This window comes from Ochotona curzoniae, unplaced genomic scaffold (genome assembly GCF_017591425.1).
Source record: "Ochotona curzoniae isolate NIBS_2020 unplaced genomic scaffold, NIBS_Ocur_1.0 contig_2861, whole genome shotgun sequence".
Classification (NCBI taxonomy): domain Eukaryota; kingdom Metazoa; phylum Chordata; class Mammalia; order Lagomorpha; family Ochotonidae; genus Ochotona; species Ochotona curzoniae.
In genome coordinates this window covers 1,685,061-1,709,349 of record NW_024465620.1, presented here as the reverse complement: position 1 = coordinate 1,709,349, position 24,289 = coordinate 1,685,061, and the positions used below count along the sequence as shown (strand labels likewise).

The window sequence follows — 24,289 nt, the reverse complement described above, 5'->3', positions numbered from 1 at the left end:
GCCGGTGCTGCGCCAATCCGAAGCCGGGAACCAGGAACCTCTTCCGGGTCTCCCACGCGGGTGCAGGGTCCCAAGGCTTTGGGCCATCCTTGACTGCTTTCCCAGGCCACAGGCAGGGAGCTGGATGGGAAGTGGGCCCCCGGGGTTAGAAACGGTGCCTATATGGGATCCTGGTGCGTTCAAGGCAAGGACCTTAGCCGCTAGGCCACTGTGCCGGGCCCTAAATCTGTCGTTTCAATAATTTTAAGAAATGGAAGGCTGGGCAAAGGTGATGATTTAGAGAAACAGTGCCACCCACCGCATGCCTCAGGTAACTGCGCTCTCACCTTCTACCTGCAAAGACAGAGAACATCACGCAGGTGACCGGCCCGGGCTGGAACAGCTGTGTTCCTGGCCCCAGGAACTGCAGTAATCAAAACCCAATGGAGAGACAGCAATCATGGTCCCCAGAACATCTGCCATCAGATCAGAGGCAGGATGTTGGTTATGTTGGGGACTGGAGCCCCAAGACAGACAAAGACAATGAGGGAGCCAAGAGTTAGCAAACACAGGAAGCACCATTGCCCCTAGGCTAAGAGGACAAAGGGAGGAAGTGATGTCAGATGCCAGGGATTGAGGTCACAGATGGAAACTGCCTCCAAGGAAGGTCTTTGAGGCAGGAGCTGAGCACACTGCTGCAGAAGCACCCTGAAGCATGGGGTTGGGGGACAGCCCTGTGGTCTCCCCCTCTGCCTGAGGGACATGGGCCATATCCTGGGGCATCAAACAAGCCCAGAACTGGCAGGCAGACCTGGATTAAGAAGTGAGGTGGGGAATTGAGCAGAGCTTAGGTGGATGTCATGGGTCGGGGACCTGGAGGAACTTGGGTTGCCTGGCCCAGGCCTCAGGGTCCGCCTACTAGGTGGGTGCCGGGTTCGGGAGCCCCAGGGGTGGGAAATTCGGTGATGCTTGAGACACCTAACACAGACCCTTAGGCTTGCCTGCAAGAACATGTCCTACTTAATGAAAAGGTGGAGCAGTGGACACAGGCCCTGTTGTAAAAGGAGGATATGGCAGCACATTTGGTGCTGTAGCAGCAGCAGAACAGAACAAACTGGACAACTACCCCAAACAAATGATGACAGCAAAAAATCTCGCTGAATGGAGCCAATGGACACTGTGGTAAAAACCGCAGCATTTCAGAACTATCCAAGCCACTTGGACAGAACCCTCGGAATACGGACACGTTGAGACTCTGGGTTGATATGAGGTGGCGGTTCCTCATCCCTGGGTACTGGAATGTGTGAAAAGTCATGAGTGGTTTCCACCTTTGTCTCTCCCCTTCCCCCAGGAACAAGAAGAAGAAATAAGAAAGTTGGATGCATTGAGTTTACCCAATTTTCCCTAAATCTCAATCCTTTCCATCCTGATCAACCATGTAATCATTATTAAACAATAAAATAAATGGGCCTGGTGTGATAGCATAGCAGTTAAAGTCTTCACCTTGAATGTGCCAGGGTCCCATAAGGACACCGGTTGTAATCCTGGCAGCCCCGCTTCCCATCCAGCTCCCTGCCTGTGGCCTGGGAAAGCAGTCGAGGACGGCCCAAAACTTTGGGATCCTACACCCACATGGGAGACCTGGAAGAAGCTCCTGGCTCCTGGCTTCAGATCAGCTCAGCTCCAGCCGTTGTGGCCACTTGGGGAGTGAATCATTGTAGGGAAGATCTTCCTCTCCTCTCTATATATCTGCCTTTCCAATAAAAATAAATCTTTAAAAATAAAGTAAAATAAAAGCAAAAAAGAAGAGAGGTGGGGTACAGATATGGAATCATGGCATTGAATAAAAGCCAAAACGATGATAAAATGAGGATGTTACCACCATGGCACTGCACACTCATCCTCTGCCTATAGCACCAGCATCCCACATGTATGCCAGTTCGTGTCCTGGCTGCTCCACTTCCCAACCAACTCCCTGCTTATGGTCTGGAAAGGCGCTGGAGGATGGCCCAAGTCCTTGGGTCCCTGCGCCCATGCAGGAGACCCAGAGGAAATCCGTGGGCGAAACCAGATGAGACAAGTGGGAGCCACAGCAAGGGCCTGCTGCTTGGTGGCACTGACCAGCATAGGAGACCAACCAGGTGAGGGGTGAGAGCCCGCAGGAGGAAGCCAGGCCCCTTTTCTCCTCTGGAAGGCCCTAGAGGGCAGAGCCTAGCACAGCCTCACAACTCCCTGGTCCCCAAGGAATCAGCATGTGGAGTAAAATCACCATGGTTAATCCACTTCTGAACCCCAAATCCAGACCAGCAGCAGCAGAGAGCTGGATCAGATGTGGGGTCCCCAGGACTTGAACCAGTGCTCTGATGGGGGGAGGGTACCAGCATTGCAGGGACTGGAGGGCTTGGGGCCCTGCAACCACAGTCCCAAGAGGTTGGCTAACTGGGGAGCTGAGGTTGAAATGATTGCCTTTGGGCTCATGGGATGGTAAGGATGAGGCAGAGGGCGTTAGACAGGGGTGTGGTCTGGGAATGTGATATTTAAAATCTTTAGCGAGAGATCAAACTCTGGGTTATGGTGGAACTGAGAAGGCAGGAGGTAGGTGGGGTGGTTCTTAGGGTGGGTTATTAAATATATGGCTCTCCTTGTGGTGGAGTTGCTGTGTGACATAGGGTGTGGTGACTTGCTGGCAGTTGAGGTGGGGGGGACTGTGTGATCACTTCTTACTCATGGGAGCAGAACGCACAGACGTGGTGGATGGGATGGCCAGGGCTGGCTAACAGGAATGCTGGTGGAAGAGGGTGGGCTGGGGAGAGCCCACGGAGTTGCTCAATCAGCGTTGGCCTTGGAGAATTGGGTTTCTTAGCACCAGACTTGGGGATGGTGCCTGGAGCTTGACAGGCAAGGGAATCTGGAATCTCCTCTGCCCAGGGGTCCAGCCCCTGCCCTCTGCCACCCCCGCCCTGCCCAAGAGTGTGGTATAAACCATACACCCAACTCATACGTCTTTATTGCCCAGTTCCTGCAGGAGGCCAGCTCCGTGCCAGCAGGGGTCAGAGGCCGGTGGGTGCCATGGGCACCTTGGAGTCCACAATCCGGCTGGAGAGAGTTCCACACGTGGGCCTCGTGGGCCCCGAGGGTTCGTCCCTTAGCCCCCTGACACGGCTTCTCAGCGACTGCTGTGCCTGGAACAGGGAGGCCACATCCAGCAAGGCATCCTCAATGTGCTGCCCCAGCCGGCGGGAGTCCTGTGGGAGAAAAGGGCGAAACCTGGGAACCTGGGGAAGGCTGAGAGACAAGAGGGTCGGGTGGGTCCAGACCACCAGATCGGAGGGAGGAGGGCTGGACCCCTGGGTGTGAGGGAGCAGGGGCTGGGCTGGACCCCTGGGTGTGAGGGAGGAGGGCTGGACCCCTGGGTGTGAGGGAGGAGGCACATTCATGGTTGTCTCACTGTTTTTGTGCTTGATTTTCTGCTGGAGATGTGGAAGGTTAGCCTGTCATCCCCCATGAAGACATAGGAAACACCATAACCATGGTCATCTGCCTGCAGAGGAGAACAGGGGAAGAGAACCTCAGAGTCCCAACCCTTGGCCCCCCACAATGCAGGACAACGCCCCATCTTCCCTCGGCCCAGGGTCCAGGCCCCCAGTGCTACTCACAGGCCCAAATCCACCTCCGGAGCAGACGTAGTCTGGGTAGTTGTGAACATCAAACAGGTGCATCTGCTGCACAGGGACCTGGCTGGTGGCCAGGTGCCACTGCTCCGAGTGAACCTGAGGGCAGCAGGTGGTCCCGTGTGTGGGCAAGATCGCAGGGCCAAACTCCAACCTACATGCCTCTGTGTCTCTAGGCAAATTCTGTATCTAGATGTGTCTCTGACTACGCCCCTCTCCCTACTGGTCCTGCCTCTTTACCACAACCACGCCTTCTCCTATAGCCACGCCCTCTCCTCCTACAATCACACTCCTCTGCCCACAAGCACACAGTTCCCTCATCGCCACGCCCCTCCAGCACAACCCCGCCCCCTCCCTGATGGTACCGCCCCTCTACCGCAACCACGCCCTCTCCTACAATCACACCTGTCTGCAACCACGCCCTCTCAAGGATGGCCATGCCCCTCCACCACAAACCACGCCCTCTACTACACCCACACTCCTGTCTGCAACCACGCCCCTCTCCGTGATGGCCACGCCCTCCGCTACAAAGCCACGCCCTCTACTACACCCACACTCCTGTCTGCAACCACGCCCCTCTCCGTGATGGCCACGGCTCTCTTCCTGGCCACATTTCCTGCCTTCACAGCTTTACCAACATCACCCTCCATACCTGAAGTCTCTCCCTTCTCCCATGCCCTGCTATCAGTTCCACCTCTACTCAACCTGGGCCAGGAAGGGCGACTGCAGGTGCAGGAACCGGGACACGATGTACAGCGCAAAGAGGTGGCGGTCAGCCCCCTGGCCGGTCATGGCAGCCTTCAGCAGCGCCTGGTGCTTGTCCACGGCAGTGCGGAACAGGGCAAGGCACTGTGGGTCCTGCAGTCCCCCCCATGTGGCGAGGGAGGAAGGGGAAAGGAGAGGCCATGGAAAGACAGGAAGTGGGCCTCCTGCTGGCGTCTGTGGCCGTTCTAACCCCAAGCCACTTGCCACTGGACCTTCTCCCCAGACTCCTCCTCCCACTGGCACCTCTGGTTGTGCCCAGGGTTGAAGGCCCCCACCCACCGTCTTCTCCTTGTCTTCCATGGCGCGCACAAAATCACAGGCCTCCCTAGTGCAAGACCGTACCGTCTCTGTCCGGCCCTCCAGGAACAGGCGTGTCATGGCCGACTGGTAAGTCAAGCAGAACTGACCCCTGTCCTGGGGGGACAAGGAGTAAGGGGCTCCATTAGCCAGAGGGCATGGAGGGATCTTCTCAGACCCGAGCCTCAGCCATTCTTCTGGTGGGGGCGGTGGGCGATGTGACCCACCCGGAAATGGGCCAGCTGCAGGGCCATCTGGATGAAGCTGTCGGCGGAGAGGTGGCAGCGCTTGATGAAGCTCTTGCCGAAGTGGAAGAAGGGCAACACGTGGCAGTCCAGGTTCCCTGACAGCGTCCTGGCTCCGCTCAGCGCCAGAGAGATGGACGGGTGGATCTGCCCGAAAGGAGGGGGCGAGGCATGGCTGGAGGTGGGACCAGGGAGGGACGTGGAGGTGGGCATGGAGGAGCGAGTGCTGTTGAGTGAGCAGCTGGAGTTGGGATGCAGAGAGCAGGGCATGAGGACAGGTGAGGACCGAGCTGCAGTGGGGATGAGCTTAGCATTGGCCATGCATGGGCTTGGCTGCGGTTGGAAGTGGGATTGATTGAGCTGAGCTGGGTCAGGGTCTGAGGGTGGAGAGGAATATGGATGGAGGATGCACTTGAGGTGGGTGCTTGCTAGGGTGAGTCTGTGTTTGCACTAGAGTGAGTTCCAAGTCAGGGCTGGGAGGAGGCACCCAGAGCCACAGACTCACCTGCTCCGGCAGGTCCCACTGCAGTCGCTGTGGTGGGGGCAGCGTGGAGTCGGGCTGGCCTTTACAATGGCCATCTGCTGAGTATCCCAGCTGGAAGCACTCTGTGGCCAGCGTGAACTGATGACAGAGGGAGGTGGTCAGACGCCCCTCCTCCGGGGAGTGGAGGTCCCACCTGATCGTGGGTGGAGACTGTCAGAGACCCCTCTTCCCTGCAGGCGGAGGTGGCCAGAGCCCCTCCTGTGGGTGGTGACCATCTGAGGTCCCTCCTGCTTGCAGGTGAAGACTTCAGAGACCCTGTCCTCCCAGTGGGCGTGGCCTTATCGCCAAGACCTTCTGCCCAGCCATCCTTGATCTTCACAAGACAGGCACTCAGGTTCAAGTTCATACAGAACAGGGCTTATACCTTTGGCTCCTCTGCCCAGGAGACAAGGCCACTGCTGGTTGCCATGCCCTCCCTTACCAGGGACTCGCTTCACCAAGATCCTGAGACTAGAGGGAGGAAGTGGGGCATGGCTTGGGTCACCTGAGACCAGCGCTCTGGGTGGTGTCCTGCTCTGCTCGTAAGACATTCTGAATTGGCCTTGCTGGGTGCCCAACACTTGCTGGACAGCCTGTCATAGCTCCACTCTGCCTCCTGGCCACCAGATGAAAGTCCCCACTCTGGGACCCGGCGTGGCAGCCTAGTGGCTAAATCCTTCCCTTGCATCCACCAGGATCCCATATTGGTGCCGGTTTGTATCTTGGCAGCTGTCTTCCCATCCAGCTCCCTGCCTGTGGCCTGGGAAAGCACAGTAGAGGACGGCTCAAAGCCTTGGGACCCTGCAGGGCGTAAGCATCCAGGGAAGCTGCCGGGTCCTCCCTGGTGAGTCCTGCGGGAGACCCAGAGGAAGCTCCTGGCTTCAGATCAGCTCAGCTCTGGCTGTTGCGGTCACTTGGGGAATGAATCACTGGATGGAAGATTTTCCTTTTTCTCATCTTCTCTGTATGTCTGACTTAGCAATAAAAATAAATAAATCTAAAAAAAAAATTGGAGCAGCTGGCATTTGATCCAGAGCCCCAGTGGGATGCCATCTTACCCAGTATTCATCGCTCCCCCTGAAGCTAACAAGCAGAGGCGCTAAGGCGGTCTGAGGGCTCTGAGCTTAAACATCATCCAAGGCGAACTTGGGCTGGCGCAGTTGTGACAGCTGTGTTACGGTGACGCCAGCATCCCACAGCAGCACTAGTTAAGTCCTGTCTGCTCTACTTGCCCTCTGTGCAAGTGGGAGCCCCAGGCGGGGGTGTCGGGCTCGAGGTGGGAGGGCCTACCTCCCACATGTGTCCTGAGATAGGGCAGTCGGCCCACGAGTGTTCCACACTGAGGCCCAGCTTCCCGTCGGAGAAGACGATGAGTGTGAAGGATTTGTCGAACCAGCTGTGGGAGCAGCAGAGAAGGGTCATGGAGCCGGGGCTGGGTGAGGGGACTCGGGGCTTCTCGGGAGCTGAGGGGGGATGTGAGAATCAGTTGAAGGGGTCGTCGGCAGCACCGGGGTCCTCAGCAGGGAGCCAGGTCACTGGGAGATCTTGACACCCTGAGCAGGGGGCAACCTGGGGCTCTGAGCCTGGGGCTCTTGAGGCTCTGAAAGTCTTCTTTCCGAGCCTCTGCTCACTCCCAAGTGGGTTCCTGGGTCTGGGGTATCCCAGTTGGAGGGTTTGGCAGTGGGCCTTGCCGCGGGTCCCCTGGGGCTGACTCACCGGTCGTGGCCTGGGCCGGCCAACAGGGCGTGGGCGTAGGCAGCCAGGGAAGCTGCCGGGTCCTCCCCGGTGAGTCCCGCGGGCTTAGAGTCCAGGGACACAAAGAAGGCAGCCCCTTCCACGGCCTCCAGGGCCTCGGCCGCCTGGCTCCGGACCAGTGTCCGCACCTGGGCCCACGTACTCCTGTTGTTGGGCAGGGATGTGCTTGAGCCCAGGGGGCCTCCACCCACAGGCCCCCAGCTCCAGGAGCCTGGCGGTACTGCCCACCCTGATACCTCTGTCCTCACCTGGGCGCCGTGGTCAGGGCTGCCAGGTGCTCCTCGTGGGGGCAGGCAGGTGATGGGTCGTCCAGGATTTGCTGGAACTGCTGCTCAAGGGCCCTTGGGGAGAGCAGGCCATACGGGGAGTGGGTGGCCACACGGAAAAATCGACCCTGGTGGAAGACCGCCACGTGCTGGCTGTCCTGGAGGTGGCGAATGTAGTCTGGGGTGGGGAGATAGGACAAGCCGTCGTCAAGCTAAGGGGACTGTTGGTTACTGTCCCATTCCAGAGGTAAGACTAAGTCACGGGAAGGCCAGTGCCCATGCCACACAGCCAGGAAGAAGGCACAGCACAGCCTCGCTGGGTGGGGCACGCTGGGCCTCAGGGGGTGGGGGGCCCTCACCTTTATCCACCCCTGGAACCCGTGTGGTATTGAATATCTTCTCGAACTGGGCAGAGCACAGCGGACGCATTCCCATCAGCAGAGTCTGCAGTGGATACTGCGTGTTCATGAACACTGGGCTGGATCCCACGTGTCACCCACCCCGGCACCTGCCTCCCCCCAGGCAGCCGGACTACCGTACCGGGGGGATCTCCTGCCGGTTCAGACGGTGGCGGTACAGGAGCAGGGCGTGCACGGCATTGCCAGCTCGCGCTGCCTGCAGTGGGGTGGGTGTCACATACAGGAAGTCCTGGGGGCCACAGGAGAGAGAGCAGGACGCCCGAGCTGGGTCTGGTGTGGCAGGTGCTGGGATCATGACACCACAGGCAGAACCCGAGGCTGTGCAGGTGCCTGACCCTGAGTGCCGCTGCCTTCCAACCCACCCATACCCCCAGACCTCAGCGTGGCATGGGGGGCACGCTCGGCCACCCCTCCTCGGCCCCTCCTGCCTCTCACCATCAAGTAGTAGTTGCTGTTGGCCATCAGTGAATTCCGGGAGCGCAGATACACAAACTCCTCCCACCAGTCGCTGACCTGGGGGTGGTGAGGGGGAGGCGCGGGGACAGGGCAGCTCAGTGAAGGAGGCCACCCTGACCAGGGGCTCACGGCCGGGGACAGAGCTGCCAACCAGGACAGCTGCATCAGGTTGTAGACAGAGCAGGCACCAGGACCCGCTCAGGAGCCAGAAGCCCTACAGCGCTACCGACCCACAAGACATGGGGTGCTGAGAGGTTTTTTGTTTTGTTTTGTCCCTTCCTATGAGGTGGGTGCCAGAGGCATGATCCCTGAGGGCGGGAGATCCAGCAGGGGACAAGGGTCGCCTGTCCCTGGTCCTTGGGCCTAAATGCGTGGTCAGTGCTGGGTTCGTGAGCCCCATGTCACCTGGCCCTGGTCCTTGGTCCTGCCTGTGATTGAAAAGGATGCAGTAGCGGACACAGACCCTGCTGCACATGGACAATACGGCAGCCCATTTGTTACTGTCACAGGGAAAGGAGAACAGAGCAAACTGGACAACTAACCCAGCAAATGATGACAGCAAACATCTGGGTGAATGGAGACTTGAGTTCGACTATGGCAGCCAGTGGGCACTGCGAGGGCTGCCTCACCCTTGGATAGGCAAAATCGACAGAATTTAGAACTATCGAAACCACTTGATCAGAACCCTCGGAACATGCACTACAGCGGGACGCTGGGTTGATATTGGGTGGCGGTTCCCCATCCCTGCATACTGGGATATTTGGGCGGCTGGGTGTGGTTTCCCCAGAGACAAGAAGAAATGAAGAATTAAGAAACAATGATTTCACCCATTTTTCCCTTAGCCTTAATCCTTCCCACCCTGATTAACTCTATAATTACTATCAAATAAATATAATAAACTTAAAAATATATTTGTTTTTGGTCCAGTAAAATAGTCTAGTTAGTGGCCAAAGTCCTCGTCTTGCACAAACCAGAGTCCCATATGGGTGCTGGTTCGTGTCCTGGCTGCCCTGCTCCACTTCCCATCCAGCTCCCTGCCTGTGGCCTGGGAAATCAGTCAAGGACAGCCCAAAGCCTTGGGACCCTGCACCCGCGTGTGGGAGACCTGGAAGAGCTCCTGGCTCCTGACTTCAGAGTGGGTCAGCTCTGGCCGTTGTGGTCACTTGGGGAGTGAACCAGGAACACGTTCACAGAGCTGGGTGCTGGGCTGGGGTCTGGATATTGGGGGTGGGGGAGAAACCACTGGTACAGGGGTGAGGCTCCCATGGCCACGGGCACAGCACTGTCAGAGGGCGGGACATGGGCAGGGCGGGCTGGGAGCGGGGGACTCACGTAATTGGACGCCCACCAGGACTTGAGGCACAGGTACCACTGTAACAGTGATGCCTGCAGCTTCAGGAACTCGTGCGCCAGCACCGAGGTCCAGTCGAAGTCCTCGTCTGAGAGCACCGGCCGGACAGACTCCAGGTACTGAAGGAGTTGGGCCGAGGGGAGGGCAGCTCAGGTGGCTGGCCAGTCCCCCACCCCCACAGCCCCGCCCACTCCATCTTCCACCAAAGACCCAGGCCCACCTTGCGCACGGTGTCCTGCACAGACGGCACAGGCTGGCGCGGCAGAGAGCGCTGGTAGCTGAACAGCATTGGGCGGCGGCCGGAAAAGATGCGAACCAGAGCCTGCAAGGAGGACCAGGACCGAGGAAAGGACAAAGAGAGAATGGGACAGTGACCTAGAGGGGCTGGCAAAGACTCTGGGGAGGGAAAGGAGAGGACAGAGACACGGGCTCTCACCCACCAGCCAGGTCTTGGTGGGCGATGACATGGCCCCGGGAGGTTCCAGAAGCCAGCCGTGGTAGGACAGCAGCAGCCTCAGGGCTACGTGTAGCGTGAAGATGAGCGCCCCCCATAGACAGGAGGCGAACAGTGCGGCCGCCAGCGCCCCGCGGAGGCAGTGGTGCTGTCCACCCCTGCGGGAGAGGAAGAGGGGCTCTGGGCTGCTGTGGGTCCAAGAGGGAGCCTGCAGTCGGATGGACGGCCCCTTTCCCTTATTTGCAGAGGAGCCATGATTCTTCTCACACACTGCGTGGTGCGGGCACTGTGACCATGGCGCTCTGTGAGTGGGGGGTCTGGGGCTGGCCACCACCTGCGATGCTTGCCTACTGTATCTGAGCTTTAATTTCAGTCCTGCCTGCTCCACTTCCAATCCAGCCCCCTGCACATGTTCCTGGGAAAGCAGCAGGCTGGGACCCTTGCACCCATGTGGGTGACCCAGAGGAAGCTCTAGACTCCTGGCCCCATCCTGACTGTTGCTGACATCCGGCGAGTTGAACCAGAGGAAGATTCTTCTATCTGCTGGTTTGCTATGCCAACCTCTGACAGCCCAAAATTAGGCCATACCAAAGTTAGGAGGCCTAGAACTCCATTAGGGTCTCCCACAAGGGCCCTGGGTGCACGTGAGCAGGAATCAGGAGTCAGGCCCCTGGATCTGGAACACAGGCAGTGCCCACGCGACATCGGAACCAGTGCACCACATGCCCACTTGGCAATCAGTGCCTGAGGAAGTCCCTGCAGGAGACTCTGCTGCGAACCCAAGGGCAGATAAAGCTGGCCCTGCAGTGGGCAAAACTGCAGTCCAGGGCCTGACAAGATGACTCAACTGGCTCATCCTTTGCCTTCAAGTGCTGGTATCACACAGGGGCGCTGGTTCATGTCTTGGCTGGTCTACTTGCCATCCAGCTCCCTGCTTATAGCCCAGGAAAGCAGTGGATGGCCCAAAGCCTTGGGACCCTGCACCCACGTGGAAGACCCAAAAGAGGCTCTGGGCTCCTGGCTTCAGATTGGTTCAGCCGCTTGGGGAGTGAATTAATGGAAGGAGGATCTTCCTCGCTGTCTCTCCTCCTGTCTGTATATCTGACTTCCCAATAAAAATAAAACAGATCTTTAAAAAAACCATGCAGTCCAACATGCCAATACCTCTCACCCGGTGTCTTTGCTTGCGTCACTCCCCTTCTATGGGCTGTGGAAACCCCATCTTTCTGGAACTTTCTAGATGCAAGTGCGGGACTACCTAGACCAGGTCTGAAGTCCTTCCGAGGAGAACAAATACAGGTCTTTCCCTGCCCTTGCTTGCAAACCCTTCGCCCCGAAGGCAACAGTTGTGACTCGTGAAAATGCTGCCGCTTCCTTGGCTGATGGAGGGGGCACGGTCTGCTCCTGGACGCCATCCATGAGCCTACGGCCACACCACCCTGAGCACGGCCATTCTGGTCTCACAACGTGCATGAATTCCGACCAGTGAGCAAGCGCTCAGCCCATTCTGCACAGCCGAGACTCGACCAGGCTCTTGCTAAAGCCACAGGCTTCCTGCCTCCGCTGCCACTGTAGCAGGGCACATCCTGATTTGCCACCCTCCTAGAAGAGCCGCAGCCGGGATGGAGCCTGGGCAGACGTGCCCTTTCTAACCCAGCATCAGGCACCTTACACGGCCGGGGAGCCTGACGTGGTGGGGCGGGGGCCTCACCAGTCGGGCAGCAGCTCTTTGATCTTCTCCGTGAGGCCCAGGGAGGGGTCCAGCTGGAGCAGCCAGGCCAGCTGGATGGCGCTGACCAGGAACAGCCAGCTGAGGGGGCTGGCGGGGAAGACGCCCGTGAGCACATCATTCTATGGGAGCAAAGGGACTATATTCAGTCTCACCACCCCCTCCCCAGCTGGTCCAGTGGGCGTACCAAGGTACTGGGGACATCCAGTTCAGAAAAGGGATCCGGAGCTGGTGGTGAACACACAGGTGACAGCCCTAACATCCCATCATGCAACACCACATGCAAATCCTCTCCCGAAGACAGACACCACAAGTGTAGGAGCCTTGCGGGGAGGAACATTCTAGAAATGGTGTGGCAAGGCTGTCTTGCCACCAGCTCTAAGGGACCCTTCACTAACAGCTAGGCCCCAAGGGCTGCCCCTTCATTGTACCACCACACCCCACAGGCTTTTCCATCTGCCCCCAGTACGTCACCACTGATGGTGGATACCCACGGACCACCATCCTGCTAGCATCGGAAGAGAGGCAGGGTCACTTCTACCCTGGTCTCTGCTGTGTGCCCCCATACATGCCTGGTCGATGAAGGAAGGCAGGGAGGCAGGGAGGCAGGGAGGCAGGGAGGCAGGGAGGCAGGGAGGCAGGGAGGCAGGAAGGCAGGAAGGCAGGAAGGCAGGAAGGCAGGAAGGAAGGCAGGAAGGAAGAAAGGAAGGAAGGAAGGAAGGCAGGAAGGAAGGCAGGGAGGCAGGAAGGCAGGGAGGCAGGGAGGCAGGGAGGCAGGAAGGAAGAAAGGAAGGAAGGAAGGAAGGCAGGAAGGCAGGGAGGTGGAAGAGACTGTCAAAGCTGACAGAAGGCTAAGGGTGAGGGTCCTGGAAGCTCACCCAGAAGCGCCAGAGGTGCCGTTTCCAGGAGCGCAGGCCGGACAGGTAGATCTCCTGCAGCACGGGCGCGCTGAGCTCCACTTCAGCCCCGTCTGTGGTCAGCGAGGACCGGCAGCTCCCGGCCTGCCGCGCCTCGGCCATGGCAGGCGGCAGCCCACTCTGCGCGGAGGAGGAGGAAGGTGGGCTCCGGTAACCAACCCTGGCTGCCCTCCTGACCCTCAGCCAGGACACCCCAGCCCGCCCACTCCTTCCGGAATGGGGGTCCTGCTCCCAATCTGCCCCTCAGGCCGATTACAGCAACACAGAATGCAACCTGCCCACCCCTTCTCTCAGCAACTCAGAGGGGGCGCGGGCGGGGCGGGGGGAGACCCAGGTTGCAGGTGTGGCAATGGGGGTGTGCGTGTCTCCAAACACAGAGGCGGGAGGCAGAGCTGGCACAAGCAGCAGTGACTTCCCTGCAGCCCCATCGCACCCCAGGGAGCGACTCAAGATTGGGGAGCAGGACAGGAATCGTCACGGGGTCGGGGGGGGACACACGTTCGGGGCACATCTGGAACGTGCACCTGCAGGGTGCCTTAACCTCCCCTCTCGGCCGCGTGGATTCACGCACTAGGGGAGGGAAGGGTATGGGGGTGGAGTGGGCAGTCTCCCCTCCCCCATGCCCGGGAGCGCCCAACTGCGCATGCCTCGCCAGGGATGCAGGGATGGTGATGGAGAGGCCGGCGAGTCCAGCCCCAGCGTCCTCCCCGCTCCCCACCAAGGAGTGCAAGCCGGACTCACCACGCCGAGTTCATGGGGTCCCCAGCCCTGGGCGCCTGCAATCGCCCTGACTGTACGCTCTAGGGCGCCGCCCCTCGTCTCTGGCCCTCGGCCGCCCGTTAGAGACACGGAGACAAGGCCACGACAGAGCGGATGGGCCGCCTCGGGGTGCTGTGCACCCCCAGTCCAGCCGACACCCCGCGTGGCGTCTCGCGTGCGCAGACCGGGGATTCTGGCCGCTCTATCCCCTCCCCCTTCCCAGCTCGGGCTCCCGGTCCCGCCTCCTCGCGGACGGTGTCCAATCCCCACAACGCCCGCCCTGGGGCTGCGCATCCTGCCTCACTCTGCTCGTCCCGCGTGGAGCCGCGGGCAAGTGCACACTTGCACGGAGAGGCACGCTGCTGCCCAGTGGAAGGGCGTGTAGGGAGCCATGCAAAATGTGGGAGGCATCCAATCGCAGGTGGAAAAACAGGCCCGGAGCAGAGGGTTGCAACTCAAAACTCCATGTTGGTATAATAATGTTGGCATTCTTCTTCAGGCTTGGAGGGGAAGTGTTGGGGGTACACAGATGAAAAAAAAAAAAACTAGGGACCCAGAACAGAGGCAGGCCAACTCATGCCAGGATGCGGGGTTGCTGGGTGAACAAACGGTGGCTGCATGGGCACCCTTACTGTAGAGATCTTGACCTTGGGGTCTTGGCGCCCAAACCCCATAGGACGGTGCTGGGGATGTTGGGGGGAGCAGGTGCTAGTTGCCTGGAGGGGGCGTGGCATTGACCCCCCTGACTTGGGAGGATAAGGATGGGGGTAGTTTGTGTTCCACCTGCTGCTCCACAGGTGCCAGCCAGATGAGGACCTGGGAAGGCAGCCATCCCAGGTCACTGGCAAGCTGGAGTTTGATTAGAGCCCCAGATTGGAATGACCCCATATGCATACCCAAGTGCCCACTTTGAGCACATACCAGGCCACAACAGAGGGGTGGGACTTGCACCAGCCCCCTGTGCAGGATGAACTGACCCCTGACCCCGTTAGGGCATCTATCGGGGGCAGTGACATGGTAGCAGGTGGGGATACGGCAGCTCCCATGGCAACAGGGACATGCTCCTGGGCCTACAGACAGGACCACCTGAGATTATGAAGGGACACGAGGCGACAGCTGTGGCCATCACCAGCCCCTAGGGAGAGCGACTCGGACCCCCAGTGAGGTATCCCCCCACCCCCGGTGGCTGGCCACTATTGTAACCTGTCCTGGTGTGACTTGGAGGAGCCTAGACAGGAGCAAACACCCCCAGAGGAACCCTGTGATGTGTGTGCTGGGGGACAGGGGGAAAGTGCAGGAACCACACAGAAGGCGGAGAGACCCATGGCACCAGCAGGTCCCCTCCCTGAGCCAGGAAGGCGAGCTGGGTCCCAACTGAGATTTTATTGGCGTAAATGCAACCATATAAAAACATAAGTTATGAAAAACACAGTCACAATGTGCCCTTCCCATCCCCCCAGCCCAGCCCCCTAAAACCCCCTTCTGTGTAAGAGAGGGAGAGGAAAGGGGAGCCCCGAAACCACCTAGGAACACTGCTGGCCACGCAGGGCTGGCCGGTGAGGTGGGGCGGGGGAAGCTGGCACCGGCTCAGCGCATCCTGTAATCGGTGGAGCAGGACAGCTCACACAGCTGGCCCTTGAAGTCCAGGTCGATGGTGAAGTCCAGGTCGCGCTGTGGAGAGAGGGTGGCCTTGAGGGTCCTGGGTGGGCTGGTGTGCAGGTCTCCCAGGCTCGGGAACCAGCCCAGGCTGTGCACAGCAGCCCCCTGGGCCCCTGTGCCGGAGACCTGACAGATGCGCTGGCCCTGCCTTGAGCCACAACTCCACTTGGCAATCTTCAAGTTCACTGGGGACCATGCCTGCTGCATGAGCCCCATGCACACCAGTTTTGGGCATAGTGCATGGCTGGTCACGCGTCCCTCGAAGCCCTGCGGCTTCTCCATGGGGTTCCACACCCACGCTGCAGTCCTCAAACCCGACACCTTCCCATTGACAAGCTGCCCTCATGCAGAACTCCCTGACAGGTGGTGGGGGGGGAACCCCACTTCCTCACTCCCCAGTCCTGCTCCCAACCTGGCCCCAGCGCGGCCCCCAGTCCTGCTCCCAACCCGGCCCCAGCGCGGCCCCCACCCACAGCCCCGGGCCTCACGTTGTTCTTGGCATTGGGCCGCATGCCGATGGTGCCGAAGATCTCCTCGCCCGTCTTCACTGTCAGGTAATCCTCCATGTAGAAGACGGTTTGCTTCCAGTGTGTGTACGGGGACTCGGGGCCTGGGAACGCGGTCACACTCAGCCCTGCCTCTCCTGCCCCCCACGCCCCACAGGCTCGCCCCGCCGCACTCACTGGTGGAGAAGCCCGTGCGCTTGTGGCAGCGCGTGAACTCAATGTTGAAGTAGGCCACCAGCGCGTGCACGTAGTCATTGCGCTTCACTTGCAGGCAGAACGGGGACGTGAAGGTCAGGTCTTCCACCTTGACGGTGTAGATGTCCACCTCCTGAGGACAGGCCAGCCAGGGCCGTGAGCGGGCTCCGCAGGCCCTCGCTGCCTCCCTGCCTCCCAAGCCCGGGCTCACCCCCGGCCACCCCACGCCCCGGTGCTCTCAGGCAGCAGGCTATGGCAGTGTGCCGGCCTGACCGCACAGGCCTCCCTGCTTGTCCAGGGGCGGGCACCCTGCAGCGCCCTGTGTACCTTTATAAGGCAGGCGTTGGTGACCAGCTGCTTGGGGTCCACCACATCCACCAGGGGCTCCTTGATGGCCACATCTTTGATGCAGGACATGTCAAAACCATACACGTTCTCCCACCCTGGGGGGGAAGGCAGGGAGGAAGGGTGAGCCCGCTGCAGCCCAGGGCCGCCTGCCCCCACCAGGCCCCGCCTGTGGTCTCCTGGCCCCGGGCTCACAGTGGATCTTGTAGTCTTTGTACTGGCGGTCCTCGATGGCGGTGACGTACAGGGTGGCCCGGTCGGGGAAGATGAGGCCGTCGGGAGCCTGCGAGGGGTGCCAAAGGTGTCACCAGCCAAGCTCCCCCAACTCCCAAGTCACTGCCATCTCCCTGGGCCACTGTGGCTCACACAGCCGCCGGAGAGCTCTCAGTCAAAGCCTGTCCTGTGAGGTCTGCACATGCGCGCCATCCCTCCTCCCTTGGCCCCCGGGGAAACTCCAGGTGGGACGGCAGGGTCCCGCTCGCGAGCCTCACCAGCCACTTGTCGCGGGCGTACAGCACCGTGTTGAGCATGGACTCGTAGAAGAGGCAGTAGCCCATCCACTCGCTGATGATGATGTCCACCTTCTCCACGGGCAGCTCCACCTCCTCCACCTTTCCCTTGATGATGATCACCACTGCGTGGGGCGGCCGGGCGCCATGAGCCGGGAGGCAGCGGCGCTCCCCTCGGCTCCCCGAGCCCCTCCCGCGGGGGCAGCCCTGGCGGCTCTGCTTCTGACCGAGCTGCCCACCGATGTCGCCCGGGAGAGCAGCAGAGCACGGCCCAAGTCCCCGGCTCTGCCAGGGCAGCCGAGGGGCGCAGGCCAGAGAGCCCCCCAGCACCCCGTCCCGCTGCTCACCGTGGTCCAGCTTGTTGGCTTTGACAATCTTCACGGCGTAATCAGAGATGCTGGAGCACTCGATCTGGGGGTGCAGCAGGACAAGGGCGCGTGAGCCCTCCTTGGCTGCCCACTGGCCACCCCCTGCCCACGGTGGCCCAGCTGACTCACCCCGATGACCTTGCGGGCTCCGGCCTTGGCGGCGAACATGCAGAGGATGCCCGTGCCCGAGCCCACGTCCAGCACCACCTTGTCCTTGAAGAGGTGCCGGTTGTGGAACATGGAGTTGCGGTAGGTGAGCGTACGCACCTCGTCCTTCAGCATCTCCTGCGGGGAGGCGTGCAGCTGTGCTGAGTGCTGCCCAGGCTCCGCCCCCGGGCCACAGCATGTCCCTCCAGAGTGCTTTGTGGCCATCAGACCAGGGCGCTTGACCCTCGTCCCGCCTGGGTCCCATACGGGCCCCTCTGCCCTGGTAGGTCTTGGCTGCAGGAAGTCCTCAGGACCCAACAACACTGAGCCCCAAGGTGCCACACGCAAGCGGCACCAGCAGAGACGCCAGCACAGCCCAAGTACCAGGGCGACAGGCAGATACACAGGTGGGGCTGGCACCGTGACTGTGCAGTGGATTAAACTGCTGCCTGCGATGCTAATGTCGCATATAGCAACACACAGGAAGGACAGTTCAAGTCCCGGCCGCTCCCTGCTCATGCTCATGTGCCTGGGAAAGCAGTGGAGGACAGCCCAGGTGCCTGGCCCCTGCACCCATGTGGAGGAACTCCTGGTTCACCTTGGCCAATGGCAAGTGAAGCGGCACGTGAGCATATTGGTTACAAACTAGGGGATGGGAATCTTTGTCTCAGAGCCTTCTTGACCAACTATAAGAATATTTTGCAATGTCGCCCAGCTGTCTCCCTGCATGCCTGCACATGGGGGCGCAGTCTCATGATGGGCCACCAGAGGGCGCCAGAGACCGGCAGGCCGTGACCTTGGTGGTGGATGGGGCGCATGCGCATGCCCACCCAGGCCTGTCTCCAAGGCAACGGTCGGTGGGCTGACCCCAGAGGGGAGGTGCAGGCGCAGCAGTGTGCATGCGCAGGACTACCATTTACCCCACTCAAATTTCACAGGTGCCTGCTGGCATCCTGGAGTGCCTGGGTTCAAGGCCTGGGCGCTCCACTCCCCACCTGGCTCTAGAGACCTGGAGGAACACAGCAGCTCCCTGTCCATTCTTGGGTCCTTGTGTGATGGCGGGATGGGATCCCAGCCCTAGCTGTGCTGAGCATCTGCGTGTTAATTCACAGGGCTGCGCGTCCTGCTCACCTCATGGATGCCGAAGTGGGCGTAGGAGTCGAAGTAGTAATCCTTGGATGTCATGTCCTCGGCATTGGGCTTCTCGCTGCTCTCGGCCTGGCCACAGGACACCTGGCGGGGAGGGGATAGGGGCTCGGGTCAGATCCGGGGTGGGGGCGCTCCCACAGTCACAAGAATCTCCGTCTCCCTATGGTTCCCTGTCAAGTACCACAGACACCCCCAGACCAGGACAGCCCTGGGGTCCCAGTCTTCCATTCCACTGTGCCCCCCAACCCTGTTTTCCACGTCCAGGACCCCCCAGACCCCTCGCCCGCCTACCATCTCTCCAGTCTGTCTGCCCCCGGCTCTAGCTCAGCCCACAGCTGGGGAAGGGAGGGGGAGGCAGAGGGACAGACACCGGGTAGGGTGCACGGGGTGGAGCTGGAGTTAAGGAAGCAACCACAGCACTGGGGAGGCCAGGGGTGGGGGCCTGCAGGGCCTGTCCTAAGTGCCTTGGGGCTTCGGGGCAGCTGCTGTGCAGCGACAGGGACCAGGGCTGGACCCCTGGGAGGGGCCGGTGTGTGGTGCGGGGCCTGCCATGGGGGTGCAGTGGGTGGGTCTCAGAGCCGCGGGTTCGAGCTAGATTGAGGTGCAGGTGCATGTGGGAGAGGTCAGATTGGGGAGGGTTGGGGCGAGCTAGCGTAGGGTGGAGCTGCAGGTGGGGGGGTCTCACAAAAGGATATTTACTTCTTCAAGAGGCGGCTGGAGGCTCATCCCATTAGCCAAGGTGGCTACAAAATTCTAGGAGAGAGTAACAGGGAGAAAGGATTAGCTACTGGGAGAGGCCTCACCGGGCCGGGCTGTGGGGACTGGCTCTGGGAGAGGCCTCGCCGGGCTGTGGGGACCCGGCTCTGGGGGACAGTGGAGGCCTTCTACTGGGCAGGTTCTTGGTGAGCGCTTGGTGGCAGAGCGAGGAAGTGAGGAGGGGACTGTTTGTGAAAGGGATGGGAGAAGCAGAGGGAGGAGCAGGGGGTCCCCTATCCCAGCTGTGGCTGGAGAGATGGCAGATGGCAGCCAGCCCCCCACACTGCCCCTCCCCCATCAGGGCCAGAGGAACTGGCACCCACTGGGCACTCAGTCAGTCACAGCCAGCTGTCATTCCCTCCCCTCACCTAATCCCCCGGATTAGATGACGCCTGCTCTCATACACACACCCTCATCCTGGGGTGCCCTGAATAGTAGAGGGAGTGGTGCTGGCAGGCTGTGTCTCCTGGGGACCCAGCACACCACTCCGCAAATGAACACTCCAGAAAAAAGAGCTAGGCACACAGGTACCCCCACCACACAGCACCCTGGCTCCCAGCTCCCAGCTCGGCCTCAGGAAGCTTCACACAACACCAGGAAGGGCGGGAGGAGACGCTCCCCAGCTGAGGATGGCCACCTGGCACCCCAAAGGCCCTGAGTGTGGGGTTCAGTGAGAAGGTACTTTCTGTACCCCCATGGTTCCAGGTGCCCGGATGAAGATGGGAAGGCAGCCTGCCTTACCACATCTCTCCCCACCTGCCCAGCTGCCCAAGGTCACACAACCCACCTGCTCCTACCCTCCCCCGAATGCCACCTATGCCACGACAAACCACCCCCCACACGCAGGAAATAGGGGTACAGCCCCCTCTCCCCCGGGGAAGATGGGATTTGGGACATGTCCCTCCCACATATGCAGCCATGGCCAGCAAGGAGTGCGAGGCACCCCACCGGGTAGGATCTCCAAGATGCCAGAGGCAGGTCCAGGAGCATGCCACATCCACCTGTCAGGGCCTGGGCGTGCAGGGAGGCGGGGAGGAGAGCAACTCCAGGGACACCCCAACAAGCTCCTGGGAGTGTGACACCCCAACAAGATCCTGGGAGTGTGACACCCCAAGATCCTGGGTGTGCAGGGGTGCCTGGGCGGGAGCAGGAGAGCATCTCCAAGGACACCCCAACAAGCTCCTGGGAGTGCAGGGGCGCATGTAGAGGGGATGGAGGGCATCTCCAGGGACTCCCCAACAAGCTCCTGGGTGTGCAGGGGTGCATGGAGGGGGATGGAGAGCATCTCCAGGGACGTCCCAAAGAGATGCTGGCCGGGTCCGGCCGAGGCGGTGGGGGCCCCTTCTATGCCACTCCTGTCATCATGGAGGCGCCCAGAACCCAAGGGGGTGGACGAGGCCTGAGGGGGTCCTGGTGGAGGGAGCCCCCCAGGAGGCCGGGCGGGGGCGGGGCTCGCGTGTCCCGCACGTGGAGGCCGCTGGGCGCCGGGATCCGCCAACACACACACACACACACACACACACACACACACACACCCCTCGCCGCGGCCACGTGCTGGCGGGGGCGCCGGCCGGAAGCGCCCCCGGCCCCACACCACGTGGGAGGCGGCTGAGCACCACCCCCCACCCCGGCTCGACCGAGCATCGAAGGCCCTAGAAACGCGAGGGAAACTCTCGATTCCGAAGGGATCCTCTGTGCGAGGCCCGGGCCCCCCAAAGAACCGACCCAGAGCCCGCTCTTCCTTCACGCCGCGAAACGCCGGGCGCTCACCTCCATGATGCAGTTCGCGGCCTCGGCTGCCGCCATCTTCACCCGCACCTACTCCTCCTCCTGCCGCCGAGACCCCCCCTTTCTCCTCACTCCCCCGCCCCGGGACCGCCTTATAGCGGAGGGTCGACGGCCCGCCCACCGCGACCCTACCAGTACGCTTCATTGGCGAGAGTAGGCGCCCGTCTGAAAGCACCGCGTAGCCAGTGGCTTGCGAAGACGCCCGTCAAAGGCCGGGAGTTCCGCCCAGACTGGCGTTCGCAGCCCCGCCCCCTCCAGGCGACTGGATGGGAAAAGCGGCCCGTCCATCTCAAGTAACGCGCCTGCTGATTGGACAGACTTCACCAAAAGTGTCCGCCCAGCATCGCCTCCAAGCTTCCCGGCGGTCCTTGCGCTGCGCGGGCGTCCGGGAGCCGAGCTGTCCATCAACGCTAGGTCCCGCCGCCGGGTCTCTGCGATTGGCGGATCCGGGTGACGTCACCAAGCCTCAGGGCTAGTACTAGGGGCGCGCGGCTGCCCTCCCGGGGAAGGAAGCCATTGGCCGGCGGGTAGGCAGCGGCCTGGGGCAGCCATTCCCGCCGCTCAGCGTCCCTCTGCCCAGGGAAGCGAAGGGCGGCCATGCACCCCGAAACCCCAGGCGTCTGACCCTTCAGCCCTCCGCCCCCCACCTCCCTTTGTCCAGCGGTCAGGGCACCTCCTCCTCCGGGAAGCTGTCCTCCAGCTCCCCCGCCCCCCGAGGTGACCAGTTGAATGCGCTCAGGGCCCTGCTGTCCTCACTGCTAGCCCACGCCGCGGCCTCGGCCTCGGCCCGCTGCATGTTCTGGAAGAGTCCAGCGCGCGGTCTGAGCTTCCAGGGCAGACCACCGACCCTCCCACGCGCCCACAGCTTCCCTGTGGCACTCCGCACCGGGAGCGGTCAAAGCTGCTTGTATTTGCAAGGCAGAGAGAAGCACTGCCTTGGAATGGTTCACTCAATTAGGATCTCCCAGGGGGAATGGCTGAAGCCCAGGGGCTGGCTGTCTCCCACCATCTGCACTCCGGGGTGCCTGGGGTACTGGGCAGATGCACAGTGGGCTGTCCGGGCCTCCACAGTTTGGCTGAAGTTTTACATGAGCGAGCCCTTTCATCCCCTCTGGCAGCATGTATCATGTACTGATGCGGTTGGGCTGCAGGGAGCAGCCCTCTCCGCTTCTCTCCCATCTTCCTCCAGACACAGGAAGAAAAAAAAAGAAACAATCAACTCATCCACTTTCCCCCTTTTCTCGACCTTTCCCATCCTAATCAGTGGTCCACATGGGTATTCATCCTAACCATGTCAACATCAAAAATAAATAAAATGGGGCCTGGCACGGTAGCCTAGTGGTTAAAGTCCTCACCTTGCACACCAGGGCTCCCATCTATGCTCCGACCAGCAGAGCCAGTAACATGGACAGGGGTCGGGGCATGCAGCACTGACAGGAGACCAGTGATGGTAGAAGTCTCTGCGCAGTCTCTCTATTGCTCCTTCACCTCTCCTTATGTGCCCCGCCCCCACACACGTCTCAATTTAACCAGGATATTGAATACAGATCAGTCCAATTAGTCTAGGTGTTTTTAGCCACAAGCCCAGTTCCTGCCCATTCCAACAAGAGCTAATCAACTCCTTAGTCCACAACGCATATGGGTACTGGTTCTGATCCCAGCAGTGTTACTTCCCACCCAGCTCCTTGCTGTGGCCTGGAAAAGCAGTCGAGGACGGCCCAAAGCCTTGGGACCCTGCACCCGCGAGGGAGACATGGAAGAGGCTCCTGGTTCCTGGCTTTGGGTCAGCTCAGCTCTGGCCATTGTGGCCACTTGGGGAGTGAACAGGCAGATGGAGGATCTTTCTCTCTGTGTCTCTCTCTCTGTAAATCTGACTTTTCAATTAAAAAAGTAAAATAAAAATTTTAAAGATTTATTTATTTTTATTGCAAAGTCAGATATACATAGAGGAGAGACGGAGAGAAATATCTTCTGTCCAATAATTCACTCCCCAGGTGACTGCAACAGCCGGTGCTGTGCTGATCTGATGCCAGGAGCCAGGAGCTTCCTCTGGGTCTCCCACACGCGGGTGCAGGGTCCCAAGGCTTTGGGCCGTCCTTGACTGCTTTCCCAGGCCACAAGCAGGGTGCTGGATGGGAAGTGGAGCAGCCAGGACACGAACCAGCGCCCACATGGGATTCTGGTGTGTTCAAGGTGAGAACTTTAACCACCAGGCCACGGTGCCGGGCCCAAAAAGTAAAATAAATCTTTAAAAAATTTTTAAAGGTTCATGAGAAGAGCAAATTATGAAAAAGTATGCACTAGTTAAAAATACATGTATTTTAATTCCATTGTACCAGGAACTTTAAAAAAGTTTATTTAGAAAGTAGAACCGAGGGGGAGAGACACAGAGATTCCATCCTTTGGCTGACTGTCCAAAGGCCTGCAGCGCCCGAGCAAGGCCAAAGTCAGGAGCCTGGAACCCCACCAGGGTCTCCCATGCGAGGAAGGTAGGGTCCCAGATATCCGGGCCAGCCCCTGCTGCCTCTCCCATAATCCGTCAGCGAAAAGCTGCTTCGGAAGAATGGGTGCCGGAGCCCCCAACATGGGAAGAGGGGCTCCCCGAACACAGCAGCTTAACGTGTTCAGCACAGCACCTGTCCCAGGCCAGGAACTTCTTAAAGGCCCCTGGTTCATGTGCTTGCTTCACCACTTTCAGTGGCACTTTGGAGTCACACCCATCGATCCAGAAAATTCCTACCCAGCCTTCTGGGTCTTCTGGATGGCAACCAACCCTGGCTCCCCAGCTCAGAGGAACTACACTGCCAGGGTGTGTGCTTTCTGGGCTCCAGGCTCTCCCAGGATCCAGGATTCCCACTGCCCTGGGCCTGTGTGCTTCCAGGATCCAGGCTCTCCGAGGATCCAAGCTGTCCCAGGATCCCAGCTGCCCTGGGCCTGTGTGCTCCCAGGATCCCGGCTCTCCCAGGATCCCAGCTGCCCTGGGCCTGTGCACTCCCAGGATCCAGGCTGCTCCAGGGATATGCTCAGCTTTGCCTGGGTGTTCCCAGGTAGGCCCACTACAGCCTGCAGGTGGCGCTGTGCGGAGGAACTGTTTGAATAACTGAGTGCACGAACCCAAGATACAAAATAAAAAACCTGAGACACAAAGTAGCCCCCAGAACAGGAAGTGATGACAGAGGGAGCTGCTGCAACAAGAGCTGTTCCTCCCCAGGAGGACAGCAGGCTGCAGGGAAGGGCTGTGAGCTCAGGGTTACAAATCAGATTTACCAGCTAGGAACTTT

General features: G+C 60.2%; 2 protein-coding genes across 12 annotated transcripts; both read right to left on the bottom strand.

Annotated features, from left to right (window-relative positions):
* Positions 1-3,028: 3,028 nt before the first annotated feature.
* On the bottom strand, positions 3,029-12,950 carry CPT1C (carnitine palmitoyltransferase 1C). 4 transcript variants are annotated; one of them, XM_040977990.1, is made up of 18 exons: positions 12,789-12,950; positions 11,893-12,032; positions 10,168-10,339; positions 9,948-10,049; positions 9,709-9,846; positions 8,356-8,433; positions 8,042-8,149; positions 7,861-7,945; positions 7,484-7,679; positions 7,197-7,379; positions 6,771-6,876; positions 5,463-5,579; positions 4,940-5,104; positions 4,695-4,829; positions 4,356-4,508; positions 3,636-3,749; positions 3,428-3,520; positions 3,029-3,224 (listed from the first exon to the last, which is right to left on the bottom strand). In XM_040977990.1, the coding sequence occupies exons 1-18, from the start codon at positions 12,927-12,929 to the stop codon at positions 3,030-3,032; spliced, it is 2,421 nt and encodes an 806-aa protein (XP_040833924.1). In that variant the 5' UTR covers positions 12,930-12,950; the 3' UTR covers position 3,029. The 4 variants fall into 4 exon arrangements, with proteins under 4 accessions (XP_040833924.1, XP_040833925.1, XP_040833926.1 ...); XM_040977991.1 differs by having other exon boundaries at positions 8,042-8,116; positions 12,789-12,929; XM_040977992.1 differs by lacking the exon at positions 4,695-4,829 and having other exon boundaries at positions 12,789-12,944.
* A 1,954-nt stretch (positions 12,951-14,904) lies between these two features.
* Positions 14,905-21,157, bottom strand: PRMT1 (protein arginine methyltransferase 1). 8 transcript variants are annotated; one of them, XM_040978011.1, is made up of 11 exons: positions 20,991-21,066; positions 19,164-19,217; positions 18,447-18,548; positions 17,298-17,453; positions 17,148-17,211; positions 16,783-16,925; positions 16,487-16,574; positions 16,274-16,389; positions 15,929-16,079; positions 15,734-15,855; positions 14,905-15,257 (listed from the first exon to the last, which is right to left on the bottom strand). In XM_040978011.1, the coding sequence occupies exons 1-11, from the start codon at positions 21,024-21,026 to the stop codon at positions 15,174-15,176; spliced, it is 1,116 nt and encodes a 371-aa protein (XP_040833945.1). In that variant the 5' UTR covers positions 21,027-21,066; the 3' UTR covers positions 14,905-15,173. The 8 variants fall into 8 exon arrangements, with proteins under 8 accessions (XP_040833945.1, XP_040833946.1, XP_040833948.1 ...); XM_040978012.1 differs by lacking the exon at positions 19,164-19,217 and having other exon boundaries at positions 20,991-21,157; XM_040978014.1 differs by lacking the exon at positions 17,298-17,453.
* Positions 21,158-24,289: the final 3,132 nt, after the last annotated feature.